Raw genomic sequence first — 21,811 nt, forward strand, 5'->3', positions numbered from 1 at the left:
GCAGTCAAAAATCCATGTATAATTTCACAGTCATCCCACAGTATCCTTGGTTCTACATTTGTGGATTCAACCAACCACTGACGGTGTAGTAGTAGGTATTTATCCTTTAAAAAAAAATCTGTGTGCAAATGGATCAGTGCAGTTCAAACACATCTTATTCAAGCATCAATTACATATGAAAAAATACAACTGACATTTACCTATCGGTCTTTTATTCAACCTTGCTAAACTGACTTCTTTATTCCAGGAGTTTTTTGAGGGTATATTTCATGTTAATTTTTTACATAGATGATTATGTCATCTGGAAAAATAGGTTTTTTGCCACGTTTCACTATCTACAACTTCCAGTATGGTGTTGAGTGGCAGTTATCTTGTTGCTAATTTTGAGAGGAAAAAGCATTCGGTATGGTGTCAGCTGTACATTTTGATAGACATCCTTTATCAGGTTATAGAAGTTCCACTCTTTTTAATTTTCTGATATTTTCATCATGAATGGGTGTTGATTCTTTTAACAAACTGAGATAATCATGTAGCATTCTTTCTTTCCATATTGAATCATATTGATTTTTCAAATGTGAATCAGCCTTGCATTCCTGGGATAAACCACACTTGGTTGTGGTTTTTGAACATATTATACTTTTTAATATATTGCTGATTTAGACTGGCAATACTTCGTTAGGGATTTTTGTATCTATTTTCTGGAGTAACAATTATGATACCAATTCCAACATGTGGGTCTTCCCTCCGCATACCCCCACTACAACAGCAACCCTCAAGTATCAGTTAGGTGTCCTATAATTCAATCCAGTGATGACTCCAGCTATCCAGAGACAGTATCAGATTCCAAAGGTTGAGGGCTTACTCCCAGGGGAATAGCCTCCACTTCAGAGGCCAAACACAAGATCAGGCTGTCATGTGATTCTGACTCACTACAAGTCTGAGTTTCCTAAGGTCTCATTCTTGTTGTTCAGTTGCTCAGTTGTGTCTGACTCTCTGTGACCCCATGGACTGCAGCACGCCAGGCTTCCCTGTCCTTCACCATCTCCTGGAGCTTGCTCAAACTCTCATCCATTGAGTCAGTGATGCCATTCAACCATCTTGTCCTCTGTCGTCCCCTTCTCTTCCTGCCTTCAATCTTTCCCAGCATCAGGGTCTTTTCTAATGAATTGGCTCTTTGCATCAGGTGGCCAGAGTATTGGAGCTTCAGCTTCAGCATAAGCCTTTCTAATAAGAATATTCAGGATTGATTTTCTCTAGGATTGACTGGTTTGATCTCCTTGCAGTCCAAGGGACTCTCAAGAGTCTTCTCCAACACCAGAGCTCAAAAGCATTAAATTTTGGATTCCTTTAATTTACTTTAATAGAGCATTTAATAGTTTAAATTTAGAAGTTTAATAAAGTGGCTTACAGAACATCAGTTTACTTACAAGATTACCGGCTACCCTGGTAATGAGCCTCCATATTCAATGGATTTCCAGAAGTCACCTCATTACCATAAACTCACTTGTGGTTGAAAAGAGTTTGTCATTAATAACAACACACCCACTTCAGGTTTATAAAGGCTCTGAAACATTTTCAGGGACTGAGGACAAGAGACTAAATATTGTTAACATAAGATGCTGAATTGCTCTTATCATCCAGGAAATTCCAAGAGTTTTGTGAGCTCTGTGCCAAAAATGGGGATGAACACCAAATATATGTATTTCCTATTATCAAGCAAAACATCATAGGGGGAATACTGATCAGCAGTTTCCAAATAATGTCTTTGGTGGTTTCAGGGTGATGCTTAAGAGTTTAGAAGTGTTCCTCTTCTTTTACTTCCTGGAAGAGACTGAGAAGAATCAGCATCATTTCTTCTTTAAATATTTGATATTATCCATTTAGGTGATTTCTTTGTAAGGTTTTAAACTGTGAATTCATTTCACAAATATATAGTCATACAGATTACATGTTTCTTCTTAGATGTGTTTGGGCAGCTTGAGGCTTTTAAGGAATTTGTCATTTCATTTAAGACATTTGATTTGGGCACAGAAATGTCCACTGTTTTAATGGAGGGTCTATAATGGTATCCTCTCTTTTGCTCCTGATATTGGTAAAACGGTTTATGTCAGATTATTTACCATTTCTGTACACTTTCATTCATGATATTAGAAGATTCATCCTAGTGCCATTTCTTTCTAAAGAACTTCCTTTAGCATTTCTTTTATAGCAGGTCTGCAGGCAATGAATTCTCTGTCTTCGTTGGGGCTCTGTTTGCCCTCATTAGTTTCTGCTGGATATAAAATTCTGAATTTTACAGTTATTTCAGCATTTAAAGGTTTTGATGCACAGTATTTGGCTTTGGTAATTTCTGCAGAGAAATCCATAGTCATTCAAATTGTTGTTCCCTTATATAAAATGCATCATTTCTGTCAGATCTCAAAGCTTTCAACCTTTGGTTTCAAGCAATTTGATTTGATATGAGTAGGCTTTGTGTTTTGTTTGTTTTTATCCTGTTTAGTGTTTGCTATGCTTCTCGAATCTGTAAATTTATGTCCTTCACCAAATTTTTTGCAATTATTTCTTCAAATGTTTTTTCGGTAACATCTTTTCCTCTTTGTCTAGTACTTAAGTTACATGAATTTTACATCTTTTCAAATTGTCCCCACAGGTCCCTAAAGCTTTTGCATAAAATATTTTCAACCTTTTTTTCTCAATTCTTCAGATTAGGTAGTTTCTACTGAATCCTCTTGAAGTTTACTGCCTTTCCTTCATTCTTATATTGGCCCACACATTGAATAATTTCTTCAAAAATTTAAGATGTATTTCTTCAGTTCTAAAATTTTCACTTGGTTCTTTTTTATAGTTTCTGCTTCTCTGGTAAGTTCTGTCTTTTCACTCATTTCAGGAATGTTTACCTTTATCTCATGGAACATGGTTACATTATTGATTTAAAATTGATTAATTGTCATTTGACTACTGTTAGGGCTGGGATCTCCTGTATTCTCCTTTCAGAAATAATCATGTTTCCCTGGTTCTTTATATTGTAATTAAAAAATTACATCCTGGACATTTTGAATATTGAGACTCTGGATCCTTAAAAATCTGTGGAAAATGTTGAGTTCTGTTGCTTATCAGGACACCTACTCAGTGCGGTTCAGGCTGCATGTACTGCCTCTTTGTCTGGGTGTTAGTTCCATGTGCTGGTTCAGTTGTCAAGACCTTTGCTATGCCATGCAGACTTGCCCAAAGCACACCCTTCTCAGGCACCAGGGCAGTGTTTATAATGTACTGTGGTCCTCAATACCTTTGCTGTGTTTCTCCGGGCCTGTTGTGTGCATACATAGCTCAGGGCTAAGCCAGAATTAGTACCTTTCTTTCACTACCTCTTTGCTCTCCAAGGCTTCCTTCTCATTCTCTGGATAACCTGGTTCCCTCTTCCCAGTTCCTCTGCTGGCTAGAAAGATAAAATTTCCTCAGTTTTTAGTCTCCTGATTTGCTGTGAGTTCTGAGTGACTAAGAACAAAGAGGAAAAAAACAAAAACACAAACAATGGGAATTTCCTTCATACATCACTGAATCTTCCCCTAAATTCCACCAGTTAGGACGTGGGGTTTCTCTTGGGGTTTTAGTTGTTACTATAGCTGCTGTGACTGGTGCTAACCTTGGGTAGAGTTAGTAAGGGGAAAAAACAAATCAACCAGGGAAGCCCCATGCAGTTTGTAGGGGCCCCTCTCTTAGTGCTCTGGCTAGCAAACTTTCTGTGTCTATACCTGCTATCAGTTCTACAAAGAGAAAGAAAAAACCCACAACAAACTACTGACTCTCACCCCCTTTTGGGGTTAGTATTCAAGTTTTGAATACTTCCCTTCTAACCCCCTTTCTAATGGTTACTTTTCAGAATCCTCATGCAATTGCTTTCTGTATTCTATCTAGTTTTCAGTTATAATAAGAGCAATAAGCTACAGTAGGATTACAATATTTTCGCTGGTTCTAGAAGTCACTTATTTTAAGGGAATAAAATTGATACATTTTACCTTTATCATTTGTACTTTGTGTCTTCTCTGTTTTCAATAAACTGTTTCCCAACCAAAGGTTATAGAACTATACTCCAATAGTTTCTTCTAGAAGTTTTAGTTTTAACATTTATGCCAAATGCAAACAGGTTGCTGCTGCTGCTGCTAAGTCGCTTCAGTCGTGTCCGACTCTGTGCGACCTCATAGATGGCAGCCAACCAGGCTCCCCTGTCCCTGGGATTCTCCAGGCAAGAACACTGGAGTGGGTTGCCATTTCCTTCTCCAATGCATGAAAGTGAGAAGAAAGAGTGAAGTCGCTCAGCCGTGTCCGACTCTTTGCGACCCCATGGACTGCAGCCCACCAGGCTCCTCCGCCCATGGGATTTTCCAGGCAAGAGTACTGGAGTGGGGTGCCATTGCCTTCTCCGGCAAAACAGGTTATCTCACATCAACAGTCAATTGGTGTAACATCAATTATTAAGTGTTTCCTTTTGATCCAGCATGCTATATTATATACTAAGCTTCCATACATATGAGGTCCTATGTTTTGATATTTTATTCAGTTTTATCAGTTTGCACAGCCCAGTGATAAATGCATTCCATCCAACCACCACAGTATCATCTCAAAGAGTAAGTACTCTCACTTTGTTTTTATTCAAAATTTTCATGGTTCTTCTGGACCCTTTCCTCTTTATGTGAATTTCAGGGTTAGCTTGCCAAGTTCCCCAGAAAGCCCTATGGGGATGTGGATTGTAATTTTAAATGGATGGATTTGGGAATAAACATTTCCATCTTCTCATACGTGAAAATGGTGTATGTCTCTCTGATTTCCTCCAATTCTCTAGGTCTTCTTTCTGTATTTCAATATAATTTGAAAAATTACTTCCTGGTATGATTTTGTGTTTTACTTTCAAATTACTTTTGGAAAGCAACTTATTTTTATAATTGACGAATTTTTTTCTCTTGCCACATTATTGTTCAGTCGCTAAGTCATGTCCGACTCTTTGTGATCCCATGGCCTATAGCACACCAGGCTCCTCTGTCCTTCACTATCTCGGAGTTTGCTCAAATTCAAGTCCATTGAGTCTGTGACACATCTCACCCTCTGCTGCCGCTTCTCCTTTTGCCTTCAATCTTCCCCAGCATCTGAAGCTTTTCCAATGAGCTGGCTCTTCATATCAGGTGGCCAAAGTATTGGGGAGTTTCAGCATCAGTCCATCCAATGAATATTCAAGGTTGACTTTCTTTAGGATTGACTGGTTTCATCTCCCTGCAGTCCAAGGGACTCTCAAGTCTTCTCCAGCACCACACTTTGAAAGCATCAATTCTTTGTCCTCAGCCTTCTTTATGGTTCAACTCTCACATCTGTACATGACTAGTGGAAAAATCATAGCTTTGACTATATGGACCTTTGTTGCAGAGTGGTGTGTCTGCCTTTTTTTAGGTCTGTTATAGCTTTCCTTCCAAGGAGCAAGCATCTTTTAATTTCATGGCTGCAGTCACTGTCCACAGTGATTTTGGAGGACAAGAAAATAAAATCTGTCACTGCATTCATTTGTTGCACTGACCACCACCAAAAAAAGTACTGGCAATAGATGTAAGCTTAAAGAAAATGATTTTAAGGTTTCACCATTTATTATGATGTTTGCTATAGGATTTTGAAGATATTTTTCATCATGCTGAAGATATATCCTATGTTGGAATTACTGATTTTCACTTATCAATAGATTTTAAATTTTACTGATTTTTTGCATCTATTGATATATGTGGATTTATCTCCTTTAAGTGTCAATATGGTAAACCATATCATTTGATTTTCTATTTTCTCATAGTAAGCTGTCCACAAATGTCAAAGATAAGCCCATCTTTGGTCAAGTTTTCTAAAAAATACTTGTTAGGTTTAGTTTGTTGCTACTTAGTCTTTTGGGTCTTTTTCTTTCTCCTTCATTTTACAAATAATTCTCTGTTTTAAAATTCTCTCATGCCATCTATTTAGTTTTGATAAAACAGGGTGGGGAAAGTTCTTCTTCAGTTTTCTAAAACAGTTTATATAACATGTTCCTTAAATATTTGGTAAAATCTAATTTGGCCAGCTTTTCTGTTATCATATTTTAAGTACTGGCTTGGTACAAAAGTAATTATGTTTTTGGATTGTGAATTTTAAATCATTACAACTAGATTCAAACATATTTTTATTAGTCAAAATAGGAACCATTACAATCAACACATTTTCGTCAACAAGATACAAGTTTGTTTATTCCTGTAGCATAAAAATCCATGCTGCAGGATTCAACAAACTCTCAGAAAGGATTTTCTGCATCCTGCTGGTTATGGAAGTGTTTTCCCTGCAAAAAGTTGTCAAGATGGTTGAAACAGTGGCAGTCCATTGGCTAGAGGTCAGGTGAATATGCTGGATGAGGCAAAACCTCTGATTCATTCAACTTCTGAAGCATGTTGTGCAACATGTAGTCAGAATCAGATATTATGGAGAAAAATGAAGCTCATTTAAAAAAATATTTTATGTTTTTACATTATGAAAGTATGATAACACATTTACAGTAGACTTGGAAAATACAGAACAAGATTACATGTATTTCCACTATATATTAGAATTGACCCATTCTGCTGCAGGCGTTGAAGTTTTTGGTGCATCTCATTGACTTGCTGAGCATACTTCTCAGATGGATTGCTTCTGCCAGGATTCAGAAAGCTGTAGTGGATTAGACTGGCAGCAGACCACCAAACGGTGACCATGACCTTTTTTGGGTGCAAGTTTGACTTTGGGAAGTGCTTTGGAGCTTCTTCTTGGTCCAATCACCGAGCTGGTCATTGCTGGTTGTCATATACAATCCAAATGAGAAATGTTTGCTGTTGTTGAGTACAATAAGAGAAAACAACAATTCTTTTGATTTGTGGTTAGCTCACGAGATATCAACTTATCAAGCTTTTCCACCTTTCTAATTTGCTTCAAATGCCAAATGACCACAGAATGGTTGATGTTGAGTTCTTGAGCAACTTCTTGTGAAGTTTTAAGAGGATCAGCTTTGATGATGGCTCTCAACTGGTCATTATCAACTTCTGATGGCCAGCCACTACGGTCATCTTCAAGGCTCTCATCTCCTTCGTGAAACTTTCTGAACTACCACTGCACTGTACATTCATTAGTAGTTCCTGGGCCAGATGCACTGATGTTGAGAATTGTCTCTGCTGCTTTTTTGACCCATTTTGAACTCGAATAAGAAAATCGCTTAAAAATGCTTTTTGTCCTAATGTAATTTCTATAGTCTAAAATAAATATAAACAGCAAGTAATAAAGTCATTAGCAAAAAAATAAAGTGAGAAATGCATATTAAAATGATAATACAACATTTATTTAAGAATGTACTCCAATATCAAATGGCAAAGTTCAACAATGCAAAGCCACAATTACTTTTGCACCAACCTAATATAAAATCAATTTTGTCAATTTGTTAACAGTTTATTTAGGTTTTCTATTTCTTTGATTTTGATAAATTATATGTATGTAAACATGTATGTATATACATACATTATATATTTCAGTAAATTGTTCACTTAGACTGTTCACAAATGTATTAGCAAAGAACAAACTAAAGTATTTCGATTATGGAAAATTTCAAACATACAAAAGCAGACAAAATAGTATCATAAGCTCATTTTACCCATTTCCTAACTTTAGCTTTATCTTTCCTGATAGTTCAGTTGGTAAAGAATCTGCCTGCAATGTGGGAGACCTAGGTTCGATCCCTGGGTTGGGAAGATCCCCTGGAGAAGGGAAAGGCTACCCACTCCAGTATTCTGGCCTGGGGAATTCCATGGACTGTATAATCCACGGGGTCACACAGTCGGACGTGACTAAGCAACTTTCACATTCACACCCTCCATACTTTCACTTCTGCCTGTCACATATTATTCTGAGACAAATTCTAGAGATACCATTTTATGTGCAATTAGTTTCATATGTAATGCTAAAGATGTTAAAAATAACTTCATACTATTATTAACCAAACAAGTGAATAATTTCTTAGTATCGAATTCTAGTGTTCAGACTTCTAATTGTCTCTTAATGTTCCTTGCCTTCTGTAGTTTGTTTGAATTCAAACTAATTTGACTTGTACTTTTTAAATCTGTACATCCCCCTGCTGGTTTTCTTTTTCCCTTTGTAATTTACTGAGGAAATGCTATTCTTTTTTGTTGTTGTTCAGCAAGTATTCTTCATAGTTTGTCTTACAATGCTTTTTTAATCTCAGCTGTGGTTGAGTGAATGACCTTTCCCACTTCTAATATTGTCTTTTTTCTACATTACTCTTGCCAGAAGTATGCTTGTTGCTATTATTTTTTAAACAAAAGGCCACTTTTTGGTTGAGTCTTCCTCTTTGTAAATTTTGAAGTTCATTTATCTCTGTTCTTCTATTATTATCCTTTCTTTGGATTCTTTAGTTATCCTTTTAGCTTCTTTAGCTGAATTTTAGCTCATTAAGTTTAAATCTTTTTCTTCTTCTAAAATTAGTATTTATGATCACAAATTCCCTAAAGTACATTTAGGGATATCCCACAAGTTATGATATGTAGTATTTTCACTATTGCTAAATTTTTTTTTTTATGAATGTGTTCAAATTTTCATCCTAATTTCTTCTGTGACATATTACTAGATGATATATTATTATTTCTAAACATTTTTTTAAAACCTGTAGTTGACAGTGTTAATTTCTGCTGTACAGCACAATTATTCAGTTATACACATATATAGGCATGTATGTATATGTAAATATACACATTTTAAAGATTCTGTTTTCTATTATGGTTTAACTCAACTATATCTACTGACTATAGCTCCTCGTGCTATATAGTAGGACTTTGTTGTTTATCCATTCTACATGTAACAGTTTGCATGTGTCAACCCAAACTCCCACTCCATCTTTTCCCCACTGTCCCTCCTCCTAGGCAATCAAACCTTTGTTCTCCATGTCGGTAAGTCTGTTTCTGTTTTGCAGGCAGGTTCATCTGTGTCTTATTTTATATCCCACATGTAAGTATATCCTATGGTATTTATCTTTCTTTTTCTGGTTTACTTCACTTAGTATGATAACAGCTAGTTCCATTCATGTTGCTGCAAATGGCATTATTTTGTTCTTTTTTATGGCTGAGTAGTATTCCATTACATACATGTAAAACATCTTTATCCTTTCAACTGTGATGGGATGGATATTTACATTGTTTCCATGTCTTGGCTAAGGTAAATAGTGCTGCTAGGAACACAGGAGCACTACAGTTTAATCTGGATATACGCCCAGGAGTGGGACTGCTGGATCACATGGTAGTTCTATTTTTAGTTTTCTGAGGAACCTCTGTACTGTTTTCCATAGTGGTTGCACCAACTTCCATTCCCACCAACAGTGTAGGAGGGTTCCCTTTTTTTCCACACCCTCATTAATATACGTTATTTGTAGACTTTTTAATGATGGCCATTCTGACCAGTGTGAGGTGGTACCTCACTGTAGTTTTTATTTGCATTTCTCTAGTAATTAGCGATGTTGAACACTTTTCCACATGCCTATAGGCCATCTATAATTTTTTCTTTGGAGAAATGTCTATACAGGTTTTCCACCCATTTTTCACTTGGGTTGTTTCTTTGTTGAGTTGTATGAGCTGTTTGAATATTCTGGAAATTAAGCTCTTGTCACTGCATTATTTGCAAATATTTTCTCCCATGCTGTAGCTTGTTTTTTCATTTTGTTTATGGTTTCCTTGGCTGTGCAAAAGCTTGTAAGTTTGATTAGGTCCCATTTGCTTAATTATATTGCCTTGGGAGACTGACCTAAGAAAACATTGGTACAATTTATGTCAGAATGCTTGCCTATGTTCTCTTCTAGGAGTTTCAAAGTTTAAGTCTCTAAGCCATTTTGAGTTTATTTTTGTGTATATATGGTATGAAGATGTGTTCTAACTTCACTGATCTACAAGCGCAACTATCCAACTTTACTAGCACCATATGGGGTTTTAAAGTTATCTTTTGGTTTCTGGTTGCTAATTGTACTTTTGTCAGAGAATGCTCTGTATGATACCAAGCACTGGTGTGTATGTCAGACTTCCTTTTTCCATCCAGTGTATGGATCAGTTTCCATAAATGTTTCATGCACGCCTGTAAAGAATGTAAAATCTCTGAATGTTGGGAGTTAGGATACCATGTTCCATTAGGCACACTGTGATGTTTAAACCTAAGCCTTGACAATTAGTTTTTGCATGCTTGATTAAATTATTGAGAGGTTAAAAAAATTACACATTATAACTGTGGATTTGTCACAATTTTCCCTTGACAACTGTCAATTCATGTTTTGTATATTTTGAGGCTATATTAATACATAAAATTAAAAATATATCTTCCTTATGAATTAGTGACCATCTTGATTTCAATTTTAATAGTTATACTAGCTCTTTTAGTATCTGTTTCTCTGTTTTTGTATTTTCAAAATTTTCTGTAGTTAACCTAAAACAGATACATTTGGATTTTAACCATAGCACTTGGTTTATTATTTTTGCCCCCAGATACCTTAATTTTGCCCTCACTCTTGAATGACAGTTTAGTTGGACATGGAATGTTCGAATTTTAGATTGCTGGTTAATTTTTTCCCTTAGCACTTTGAAGATGTTATTCTATTGCTTTCTGGCTTTCATTTTGCTATTGGTTATTCCTTTGTTATTCTTTCCAGACAATCTCTTCTCTCTCTAGATGTTTTGGAGATATTCGTGTTGTCTGTGATACCGATTGTAACTCAGGGTCAGTTAACTCTTTTTTTCCTTGCTTTGAGAATCACTGTATGTCAATGCCTTTTGTTATTTCTTGCAATTTTCTTAATAAATTGCCAATGTCTCCCATCTTCAAGCTACTTTCTGGGTAATTTTCTCAAATCTATCTCTCAATACTATACTTTTTACTTTAAGATCTGTTTGGTTATTTTTAAAGTTTACTTGGTATTTTTCTTTCTCATATTTTGATACCTACTTGTTGGATATTTAAAACACTTCAGATCTTGGGGATCTAAGAAACTTCCTGCTGTTACGCTTGCTAACTCAACTTGCGGTGGGTTGTTCACCTATCCGCTGTCTAATTTGGGGATCTACTGTATATCTATGGCAATCTTAGCCTACATGGCTACTTGTATTTATCTGTGCCAGATGCATCAAAAGGTGTAATAAGCCATTTTGTTCATTTTGGGCCTAAGTGATTCCTGGGCTGAGCATGGAACATAAATTTGCACCCCAAACTAATAAAGATAGGTTTCTAGGTATCCACTGTCAGGGGAGACCTCAGCCTCACCATCATCCTGAGACTGGGCCCAAAAAGATAAGCTTCTTTTGTTACAACCAGTGCTCATGGAAGAGTTTTTTACCATTTCATGGCAACCATCTCCCTTTGTGGGTTCCAGCTTTACGTGATGAACCTCACAAAGGCCACATGAACCCTAGGCCTTTTATTTGTCTCAGTGTGGGTAATATGCTCCTGGCATGCTCACCCGAGTAGTCACAGGTTACTGAAATCAGCAGGGGCATTTAGCATTTGTATCATCAATTGCAGTTTTCAGCTTATTGCTCTGGTTTATAGTTCTTGCAGTTCTAGTTCATAAGGATTATCTTCTTTGGGGGGGCTTATCTATGCTTTAAAAAGGACATATATTATATATTATTTAATGTTTCTAGGTGTTTTGTAACAGGTAGGTTTTCAGGTTATCTAACCCATCACATTACCAGCAACTTTAAATTTGATTTTTGTTAATTCTTTAAAGGTTTGTTCTCTTACCCTCACTCTTTTTTTCCTCTTTTTACATATATATATATATACAATAAATACAATTTTAACTGTTACTATTCCCAGAAGTACAAATTAAAAGCAAAAAGCAGCAGTAGTTAGGAACCAGTCTCAATCTGTCAGTTTATGAAAGCATCCTTCCCTGTGGTACTTTCCAATAAAAATTCTACATGATTAGCAGAGGACAGCATGATAACACAGAACTAAGACAATGTATTTGTGTTTTGGTTTTGACACTGTTATAACCAACACTGAGATCTCTGACAAGACACTTCAACCTCTTACAGCCTGTTTTACCTCCTCATAAAGATGTTTATGAATCTATGATCACACTGATCAATACCTGTACTGTCCAGTTAGGAATACACAGATTGTAAGAGTCTTAAAATAAGGATATTAATGTATGTGTAATATTCCTGAAGTTTATATTGTAATTTATTTAACTATAACAATGATGATGTTAGGTGTTCATGACTGAAATAAAATTTTTAAAAAGTTGCAACATCAGTTTAACTAACAAGTATGTGCATGAACCAAATAACACTTTGTACAAATCACATCTTATTATATTATTCTCAGAAGTGACAGCATACTTAATACTACCTTAGCTTTTGGAGTAGCTTTAATCGTCCATATGCAATCAACTGCTTGGCCGGGTTTTGTTTTTTCCTCTTGTTCTACCTGACTAGAACGCACTATTCCATCAGCTCCTGATAGCTCAAACTGGCAATCTAGAAAGAACAGATGAATGATTTTCAAAGGAAAATAAGACTAATCAAAGATGCCATGAGAAAAAAAAAAAAGAGGTAATATACTAAACCTGGGATGGGATTTAAAATACCTCCTAGGTAAGTAAAGTCTGGATCTGTAACAGAGAAGAGAAGAAAGTGATTGGCACTGAGATATTTTAGAGTTAATTTAAGGCTTAATGTCTTATGTTATATCTAATGCTGCATTTAACAACAAAGCAAGAGAAAGCTTTCATTGGTGTATACTACAAAGCACTGCTCACTTATAGGATTGATGTTTTTAATAATGATAATGCTTAAATTTTTGATCACATTGTGAATTAATAACATTTATGCTACCTGAAAACTCACAACTCTTTCTCAACTGCAGTAGGTAGTAGAAAGATATAGACTACAATGAAATATTATCCAGTCTTAAAAAGGAATGAAACTCTGACACATGCTATCTAACATGGATGAGTCTTGAAACGTTATGCTAAGTAAAATAAGCCAGACAGTTAAGGACAGTGTAAGGTTCCATTTATTGAGGTCGCTAGATTAGTCAAATTAATAGAGATAGTTTTCACAGGGCTGTAGGGATAGGGTAATGGGAGTTAAGCATTTAATGGGGACAGAATTTCAGCTCGGGATGACAAAACAGTTTTGGAAATGGACAGTGGCTATGGCTGCACAACACTGTATATGTGCTCAATGCCACTGACTTGCACATTTAACAGGGTTAAAACAGTGAATTTTATGTTACACATAATTTACTCCTCCTCACCATAGTAGTAGCTGTGTGTGTGTGTGCTCAGTTATGTCCAACTCTTTGTGACCCCATAGGCTGTAGCCCGGGCTTCCCTGCTAACTCAGGGAATCAGGTAGGCCTGATATCCACTCCAGTATTCTTGGGCTTCCTTGGTGGCTCAGATGGTAAAGAATCAGCCTGCAATGCAGGAGACCTGGGTTCAATCCCTGGTTTGGGAAGATCTCCTGTAGGAGGGCAAGGCAGCTTGCCCAACCCATTCTTGCCTGGAAAATCCCCATGGACAGAGGAGCCTGGTGGGCTACAGTCATGGGGTCACAGAGTTGGACACGACTGACTAAGCTACAGGCTGTAGCTCACCAGGTTCTGCTGTCTTGCCTGGAATTTTCCAGGCAAGAATATTGGAGTGGGTTGCCATTTTCTTCTCCAGGGGATCTTCCTGACCAGGGATCGAACCCATGTCTCTTGTGTCTCTTGCATTGGCAGGTGGATTCTTAACCACTGAGCCACCTGGGAAGCCCACTGTGGTAGCTTAATGAGCTGCATTTTCACAATGGCAGCAAAAAGAAAGAAGACTAAATGATATACAGTATATTCTGCCCTGTGAAATAGTTCACAGAAAGTTGACAACCAATAGTTTATATTAAAATAACTGATTTAATTAAATTGGTCAGGTATTTGATTTTTAATAACTGAATCAATTAACTGAATTGATACTTCAGCACCAAAAATACATTATATAAGAAAGTCTTACATAGAGTCAGGTTTTTGCAAATATGTTTAGACTACCTGAAAGAAATAAAAGGTATCTTAATCATTTGAACAATGCTTTTAAAAATATTAAAAAACAAAGTCAGGCAACTTTATATGTAAAGATTCTTGGAAGAAAAGCAGCTCTCTTTTTCTTCTATTATATGTATCATGAGAGCTACTTCATATGGTTTATGGTTAAAATATAGACACATTAAAATAAAAAGAATGTTTAAGATTTCTAGACTAATTACCCTACATTTGCGTTTTATAGTACTTCAGAGTTTCTACATACCTTATGTTTAATATTATGCTAATAACAATAACATCAAGATATTGTAATATTCTATTTTATAGATGAGGAAACTGAATCAGAGAGAGATGATGACTATTTTAGATAATATAATGGCAAAAGCAGGACTAGCTCTAATTCTCTAGACAATTTTTCTTTCTCTATCATGTTACTTTTAAAACGTGGGTGAGGTTGCCACAATCTTACTACTAAAGAAAAAAAAGGTCAAAATAAATAGGTAATTCATAAATAGCTAAATCATGGCTGTCTAGTTATTTAAGCCATATTTATAAAATAAATTTTGCCCAGGGATTTGTAAATGTGGATGAAAGCTACTAACGATGAGAACCTAGTATCTTTTAAATATATGAAATTCTCTGAGCTACTGGTGATATTTGTTGAGGCAGAGCCTCGTAATGGTTTCCTACTTCTTGGAAGTAACTGGAATAACTCTGAAAATTTTAGTGCAATGACAATATCCCTAGAATTCTTGCCTACATGTGAAGTTCTGATTCACTTGCCAGATAGTTGCTATGATTTTTTTACTCTAATGCTGGTTAAGATTTAGATTTCTCTTTGACACATCTCTGCAAAACTGGTGAAGTGTTGTTACTTTCTTTTATTTAGGGAGGTTGGAAAGAATAGTCTCTGTGATGTATTCTAAATTAAGCTAAAATTTTTCCTACTTTTTTCAACATGTACTTTGATAATCATGCTGAAAGTCAATGGTTAAGATTTCGTGCAGATTAAGATTCCACTGCAGAGGGCATGGGTTCAATCCCTGGTCAGGAAGATTTCACATGCAGCATGGCAAAAAAAAAAAAAAAAGAAAGAAATTAATAAGAATTAAGCAATCAGTTACATATTAAAAACTGTCAATTAAAATAGGTTTAAATAGGCTAATTAAAGAGTCTAAGATATTTTAGACTAGCGATTTTTTCATTCTGACAAGTTTATATGTATGTCTATCTGAATTTTCAAAGTAAGTTTTTCTAGACACGTGTTTTTAATTTTAAATTTTATTTTTATTGTAGTAAAATATAATATTTACCCTTTCATCCATTTTTAAGTGTACAGTTCAGTGGCATTATGTATATTCACGATGCTGTGCAAACATCACCACTCTCCATTTAAGGAAAAATTTAAGACAAATTTTAATATAACAATTGCCCTCCACAGTACTTAGCCCAATGAGCTAAAAACTTGTCCACACAAATGGCTGCATATGGATGTCTACAGCAGGTTTATCTGTGGCTGCTAAAACCTCAAAGCAGTCAAGACATCCTTCTACACGACAAACAAGCAAACTGTGGTACATTCGTACAATGAAATATTATTCAGCACTAAAAAAAGAAAAGCTACTGAGCCATGAAAAAACAGAGGAACCTTAAACAAATATTACTAAGGGAAAGAAGCTAATCTGAAAAGGCTACATACTGTAGCATATGACATTCTGGAAAGGGCAAAACTATAGAGACGGTAAAAAGATCACTGGTTGCCAGGACTGGAGTGGGAGGGATGACTATGTGGAGCACACAGGATTTTTAGGGCACTTGCAATACTCCATATGACACGGTATTGGTAGATTCGTTATTACATCACTCATCTATCCAAACGCACAGAATGTACGACATCAAGAGTGAACGCCAATGTGAACTGCAGACTTCAGGTGGTGATGCAGGTTCATGAGTTGTAACAAATGTACCCTGGGTCCTGGATGCTCATCTTAGGTTTTAGCGGTGGCTGTGTGTGTACGGGGGTGATTAGAAAGTATACCGTAACTCTGTACTCTCTACTCAGTGTGCTATATGCCTAAAATTTCTTAAAAAAAAAAAAGTATAAATTTTACTTTCTGAAAATGTGATCATTTTGACATTGAGAACTTAAATACTGAAGTGACACTTAAAACAGGGAAAAAAAGCTGAATATATTGTTCAGGGAAAAAAAAAAAAGACTGGTAACACAGTTGAAAGAACAGCATGATCTCCGTTATATAAAATAAACAAAATAAAAAGATAAAAAATCTGAAGTGATACATACCATATTGCTTATATTGTTTTTTTATTTATAGGGTGATAAGGTTATGATATTTTCATTTGGCTGTTCTAATTAAAATTTTTTTAAGTTAGTAAATTTCTTGCATGAAAACAAAAAGATTATATGATTCTTAAATTAAGTTACTTTTTCTTCTTGTTAAGTCTGTGAGTTCTCTGAAGACAGGAGTAATAACTAGTGTACCTTTGGGCTTCTGCATTAGGGATATGTATACTTTTACAGTGGACAGGCTCTGAGGACTACAAAGCGTTTCCACATAACTCTGTGGTAGGTAAGATGGGTAGAATGCACTGAATGGAGACCCTCTCCCACCACCCAAATATATGTCCACATCACAACTGTCACAAGCTATGACTATTACCTTATAAGGTTAAAAGGTTACCTTATTACCTTGTAAGGTTAAAAAAAAAAGTGAATATTACATTCTAAGGCAAAGGATGTGATTAAGCTAAGCATTCTGAGAAGATCGGGGTGGGGGGGGGGTGGGATGTGAAGATGGAGGCAGAGATTAGAGTGATGAGGCCACAAGTGCAGGAATGCTGGGGCGGCCTCCAGACGAAGAGGCTAGGAAAGGATTCTCCCCTAGAGTTCCTAGAGGGAAGTGACCCTGCTGGATGCTGGCCTCCAGAACTCTGAGAGAATAAACTACCATTGTTTTCAGCTGCCAAGTTTCTGGTAATTACTTATGGCAGCCTCACGAAGATATTCCTGTCTTATCAACAGCAATGCTCAGGCACAAGTCCATGCTTAATACTAAATTTTACAGCTAGCAGGTGGCACAGAAAGGATTCAAACCCAGATCTTTTGCCTCCAAGTAGAGAGCACTATTCTTTCTACTGTTTAGTATTTTCTAGGGACTGTTTATTTAAATGAGTGTTTAATTCAACCATTCCAAGGGAAAAAAACCTGCCAAAATAATTAGTAGAGATCACAAAAAGACAAATTTGTTGAATTACTTTAAAAATGTATTTATGATGATGTCTTTGGCCTTGATATATGCTATAAAACTTAAATCTAAGAAATTATGTAATACCATATATGATATGCCTCAAAATTCAAGTGATACAGCTCTATTTCTAATTTTTATTAAACATTTATCCATGGGCTGATTCCCCTTTGATCTTGGTAATTTTTAAAAACCTTTATTTGATAAACTTGACTGGATTTTCTGTTTTCCAGTCTTAAGATTCTAAACCCAGAGTGAGATCTTGCTACTGAAACAATAAGTTATTTACCTGGGATAAATGAATATTTTGCTCGAAATCCCAGTCCTTCAAGTTCTTCATCAGAACTGAACTTAATCCACATGAATCTCCCTGTTGATCTAATTAATGGAGGGCTTTTCACACCACAGTAACGATCTATAAGTGGAGAGAAACCAAATGGCCCATCTCGAATTTCCAAGTGATCAAACCGACATTCAAATGATGGTTCTATATAATAGTGTTCATCAAAGGTCAACTCTATTCTTTGACGTGGAGCAGCTAGAAAGAAAGAGTAAGTAAATCAGGGCAATGTGAACAAGAAAAAGTAAAAATGTCCTGACACAGTGAGAAAAGCACAACTTCTCTGTTACTGTTTTATAGATGAGGATCATACTTAGTTATTATATATAAAATTCATAATAAATGTTATATTGTATATTAATAACAATGCTATCTGTAGAATTATAGTAATCTTTCCCTTTGGCATATGCTATATATTAAATTAGTTAAATGTAGTGGAATGCTCAAAATTAAGAGTTGAGAAGCTAATGCTTAATTCATGAGATACAATGTACCATGATGGAAGGGAAAAACAGAAGAAATGAAAGAAACATAAAATGTAACTATGGACATAAATTTCATAAAGCCTAATAAGAGATGTCAGTAAGTTTAAGTTTCTTATCAGAGAAGTTTCTCATAAATACTGATGCATCTAGTTAAATATTATTTTAGGAGATTAAAAATTCTTATAAAACCTGAACCATCATTTTGTTAATGTTGGCAGTATTAAGAAATACTTATCATGATTAGGATTTAATTAAAACACATGTTTAAATTTTGTTCAAATTGGTTTAAAAAGAGCATTTAACCAATTATTTAGTTTTACAAAAAAAGTTAACATTCATCCAATGAAACATAGAAATTGGTCAAATACCTTCCAAAATGTAGATACATTCCTTGTTTGGTGGATATGAGTCAGGATAATTTGGTGAAGCAAAATGACCTCCATTGCTGGTTCGAACCCAAATGCCACACTGGGTTGCAGGAACGTGCTTCATTCCAATATTTTGTCCATCTTATGGAAAATTTAAAACATTAGTTAGTTTCCCCTACAATTTCCCCGAACAAATGCCAATTGAGTTACACACACAATTTTTAAGAACTATTGTCAATTTAGCATAACGGATTGAATACAGCAGAAGCATTTGCTCCAGAGGACAAGTCTGCCATGTAAAGCAGCAGGGAAATAAAATGCTTACATTTTATATGGGCAAAACCACGTGGGAGAATCTGATAAATTAGCAAAACTCTATAGAATTCAGTTCTGACACAAAAGAATTCCAGGAGTTTATCTCAGGTATGGTACCTCTATATTTAGTTTAACTCAAAGTGAAATAAGACTCAAAGATTGCAAAGGGATTTTTAGTTAAAGGTTGTAGATTGAACACATGCATTTAGCTCTGCTCCTTCTTCAAAGCCCACTTAAACAACTGTAAATAAATTTTTAAAGGGCATAAACCCATAAGTACAAATAGGTAGCTGCAATAATAACTACTGGCAGTGGTAGGTATCTCTGGAAGTGGGGGTGGAAGTGGTGAAGTTGGGTATTTTTAAAAACATGAGGCTTGGTTAAAAGTCTCTGCAATCAGTTTGACTCCTAATACCCTCTCTCCCACTCCACAAACCTAGGTAGATGCTACTCTATCACCACATCAGAAAATAATGCTATTTCTTTGGAGAAAGTAAACAGGGTTGCTGGACCAGGGAACATCAGGCACAGCAGAGGGTGAAAATATCAACAGGAAAACAGGGAGATGAGGTGAATGTAACATGCTGAACCACACTCCCCTTCTCCTCCCCCACTCAACTCCCCAAAGGCCTCTTGGTCAGATATAGAGCCTCTAAGCAAAAAATGGAAATAACCTTTGCTGGGGAAACTAATGAGTTCAGAGAAAAAGATTCATAGGTGGATTCAATCATTCACCAGGAAAGGCAGCAGTAAAGCAGCCCTGTCTGCACTTGCAGATGGCTAACAAGCAGATCTGCGTGCTCCTCTCGTAACTATGAGAGGCACTCAAGGAGCACCAGACACGCGAGGGAAGCCTCCAATATGAAAAACAGATTAAAAACAAATAAAGCGACTCTGAGAAGCAGAGATTATAGAATACTTAAAAAAAAAAAAGCACTAAACAAAACTACCATTTAATCTTCTCAGAGAACAAGGGAGTAGCGGGCCTTTGAACAACACAGGTTTGAACCACGTGGATGCAGTATAATCATAGAGTGCTCATCTGTGGTTGGCTGACTGTGAGGATGCAGAACCTCAAACATGGAGGACCGCCAGCAGCTATAGGCAGGTTTCTGACTAACCCTAAACTCTAACCCTACCCCTGCATTTTTCAAGGGTCAAACACATATTTATAATACAAGAACACAGCATACTCTGAAAAAGAGATTATTCAGAAAACAAAAGAAAGTTTCTAAAAATAGAAGAAAAAAAAGTTTAGAGCAGAAATGGCTCACACTGTAAAGAATCTGCCTGCAATGCAGGAAATCCAGGTTTGATCCCTGGGTCGGGAAGATTTTCTGGAGAATGGACTGGCTACCCATTCTAGTATTCTTGCCTGGAGAATTCCGTGGTGGACTACATACAGTCCATGGGGTTGCAAAGGGTTAGACACCACTGAGTGACTAACATTTTCACTTTTCATGAGCCTTGGACCAAATCTGGTCTGCTGCCTGTTACTGTAAAATCAAGTTTAGTGGAATAAATACATGCTCATTCATGCTTTTACCCTGCAGTTGCAGAGCTGAGTAGGTGCTCCTGTGACTATAATGGCGTGCAAAGCCTAAAACAATTCCTATCTGGCCCTTTCTAGAAAAAGGTTTTCCAATTCTTGGTTTAGAAATCTCAATGAAGACTACTGAGAAGAAAACAGTTAGATGAGAAATGGAAAAAAAGAAAAGATTTTTTTAAAAAAAGTAACCAAATAATAAGAATTCCTTAAAGACAGGAGAGAAAATGGAGAAAAGAGAATTTTAAAAATAAAACAAGAAAAAAGGGAAAGAAAAATTTCCTACAAACTACAACCAAAGACAAAATTTTCATATTGAAAAAGCCCAGTGGTGACTTGAACAGATGTAACCAGAATTGTTAAAATACTGACATGGGTACTGCAGGTGCAAAGTTAAAAAGAACATTTATATGTAGTTAGAGGTGAAGAGTAGGTGCAAAAAAGAGCTAAATTCTCATCTTCCATGGTGGGAAAATTATCTACTACTTCAAACTGAAATAACTGAGAATAACCATATACTTTGCTATTCAGAAATATGCAGGAAAATACCAAAAGAATCAGCTAAAAGAGTAGTTTGGTAGGCTGGTAGACTACCATGGAGAAGTGGGGTTTGGGAGGCTGGTAGACTGATATTTCCTAATGAACTTTTTAGAATGCTTTAATTTTTGTCAGGTGTATGTATAACTTTGATGAAAATAAAAATAAGTCAGGTTATTTAGGAAATGTACTAAACTCTGAAGTAAAAATCTGGCTCAAACATCATACTAGCTAATCCTCTTTCATAAACAATAACTGGAACATGTCCTCAGGGGTTTGAATAAGATATTGATGGAAATGTTTCATTTGTTTACACTGGAATAAAGGGATTTTTATTTTTGCTTGGTGATAAAGCATGAATCTTATTTAATTTTTGGACATAATCCATAGTGTTCTAGGAGTCACTAGTTATGCCAATTTTTAACATTTATCGGTGTAAGATTTTATGTTAACAATTTACTCAACTGCAGCTGAACCTGGCTGAATTAAAGCTGATAGATTGACAGAAAGCCTTAGGTCATTGAAACACCCCAGAGGGATTATGGAAATAGTTGTAATCCTTCCAAAAAGCCATCCTACTGCTCCGAACACGTAGTAAATCAGCATTGTAAATTCTTTACCTTGGGTCTTTTGGGCCACAGCAATTCCTTCCACTACAAGTACTGTTACTAACAACACTAGAGAAATAAGAGAAGATAAGTTAAAGAGGTGAAATTATATTTTACCAAGTTTATGAGAAAAATCAGATGACAAAAAAAAAACTAAACCCCCCTATTTCTTACTAACATTCACACTCAGTACTATTAATCGTTATGTTCGGAGTTACTATTTGACAAGACAACCCAAGAAAAAACACAATTGAT

At 35.9% G+C, this 21,811-nt stretch overlaps 1 protein-coding gene across 3 annotated transcripts in view; it reads right to left on the reverse strand.

Moving 5' to 3' along the window:
• NETO2 (neuropilin and tolloid like 2) overlaps positions 1 to 21,811 on the reverse strand; it is an 81,723-nt gene that overhangs the window by 49,390 nt on the left and 10,522 nt on the right. For 2 of the 3 annotated variants that reach the window (XR_011248551.1, XM_069549778.1), the window contains exons 2-6: positions 21,569 to 21,625; positions 18,551 to 18,691; positions 17,647 to 17,895; positions 12,641 to 12,685; positions 12,424 to 12,551 (exon numbers count right to left, since the gene is read on the reverse strand). Coding sequence is in view for 2 of the 3 variants with exons in the window: in XM_069549778.1 (XP_069405879.1) it covers positions 12,424 to 12,551; positions 12,641 to 12,685; positions 17,647 to 17,895; positions 18,551 to 18,691; positions 21,569 to 21,625 (620 nt within the window). In the remaining variant the exon portion in view is untranslated. The remainder of the gene's footprint in view (positions 1 to 12,423; positions 12,552 to 12,640; positions 12,686 to 17,646; positions 17,896 to 18,550; positions 18,692 to 21,568; positions 21,626 to 21,811) is intronic. The other variant, XM_069549779.1, reaches the window with a different exon arrangement.

Source organism: Ovis canadensis, chromosome 14, assembly GCF_042477335.2.
Source record: "Ovis canadensis isolate MfBH-ARS-UI-01 breed Bighorn chromosome 14, ARS-UI_OviCan_v2, whole genome shotgun sequence".
Classification (NCBI taxonomy): Eukaryota; Metazoa; Chordata; class Mammalia; order Artiodactyla; family Bovidae; genus Ovis; species Ovis canadensis.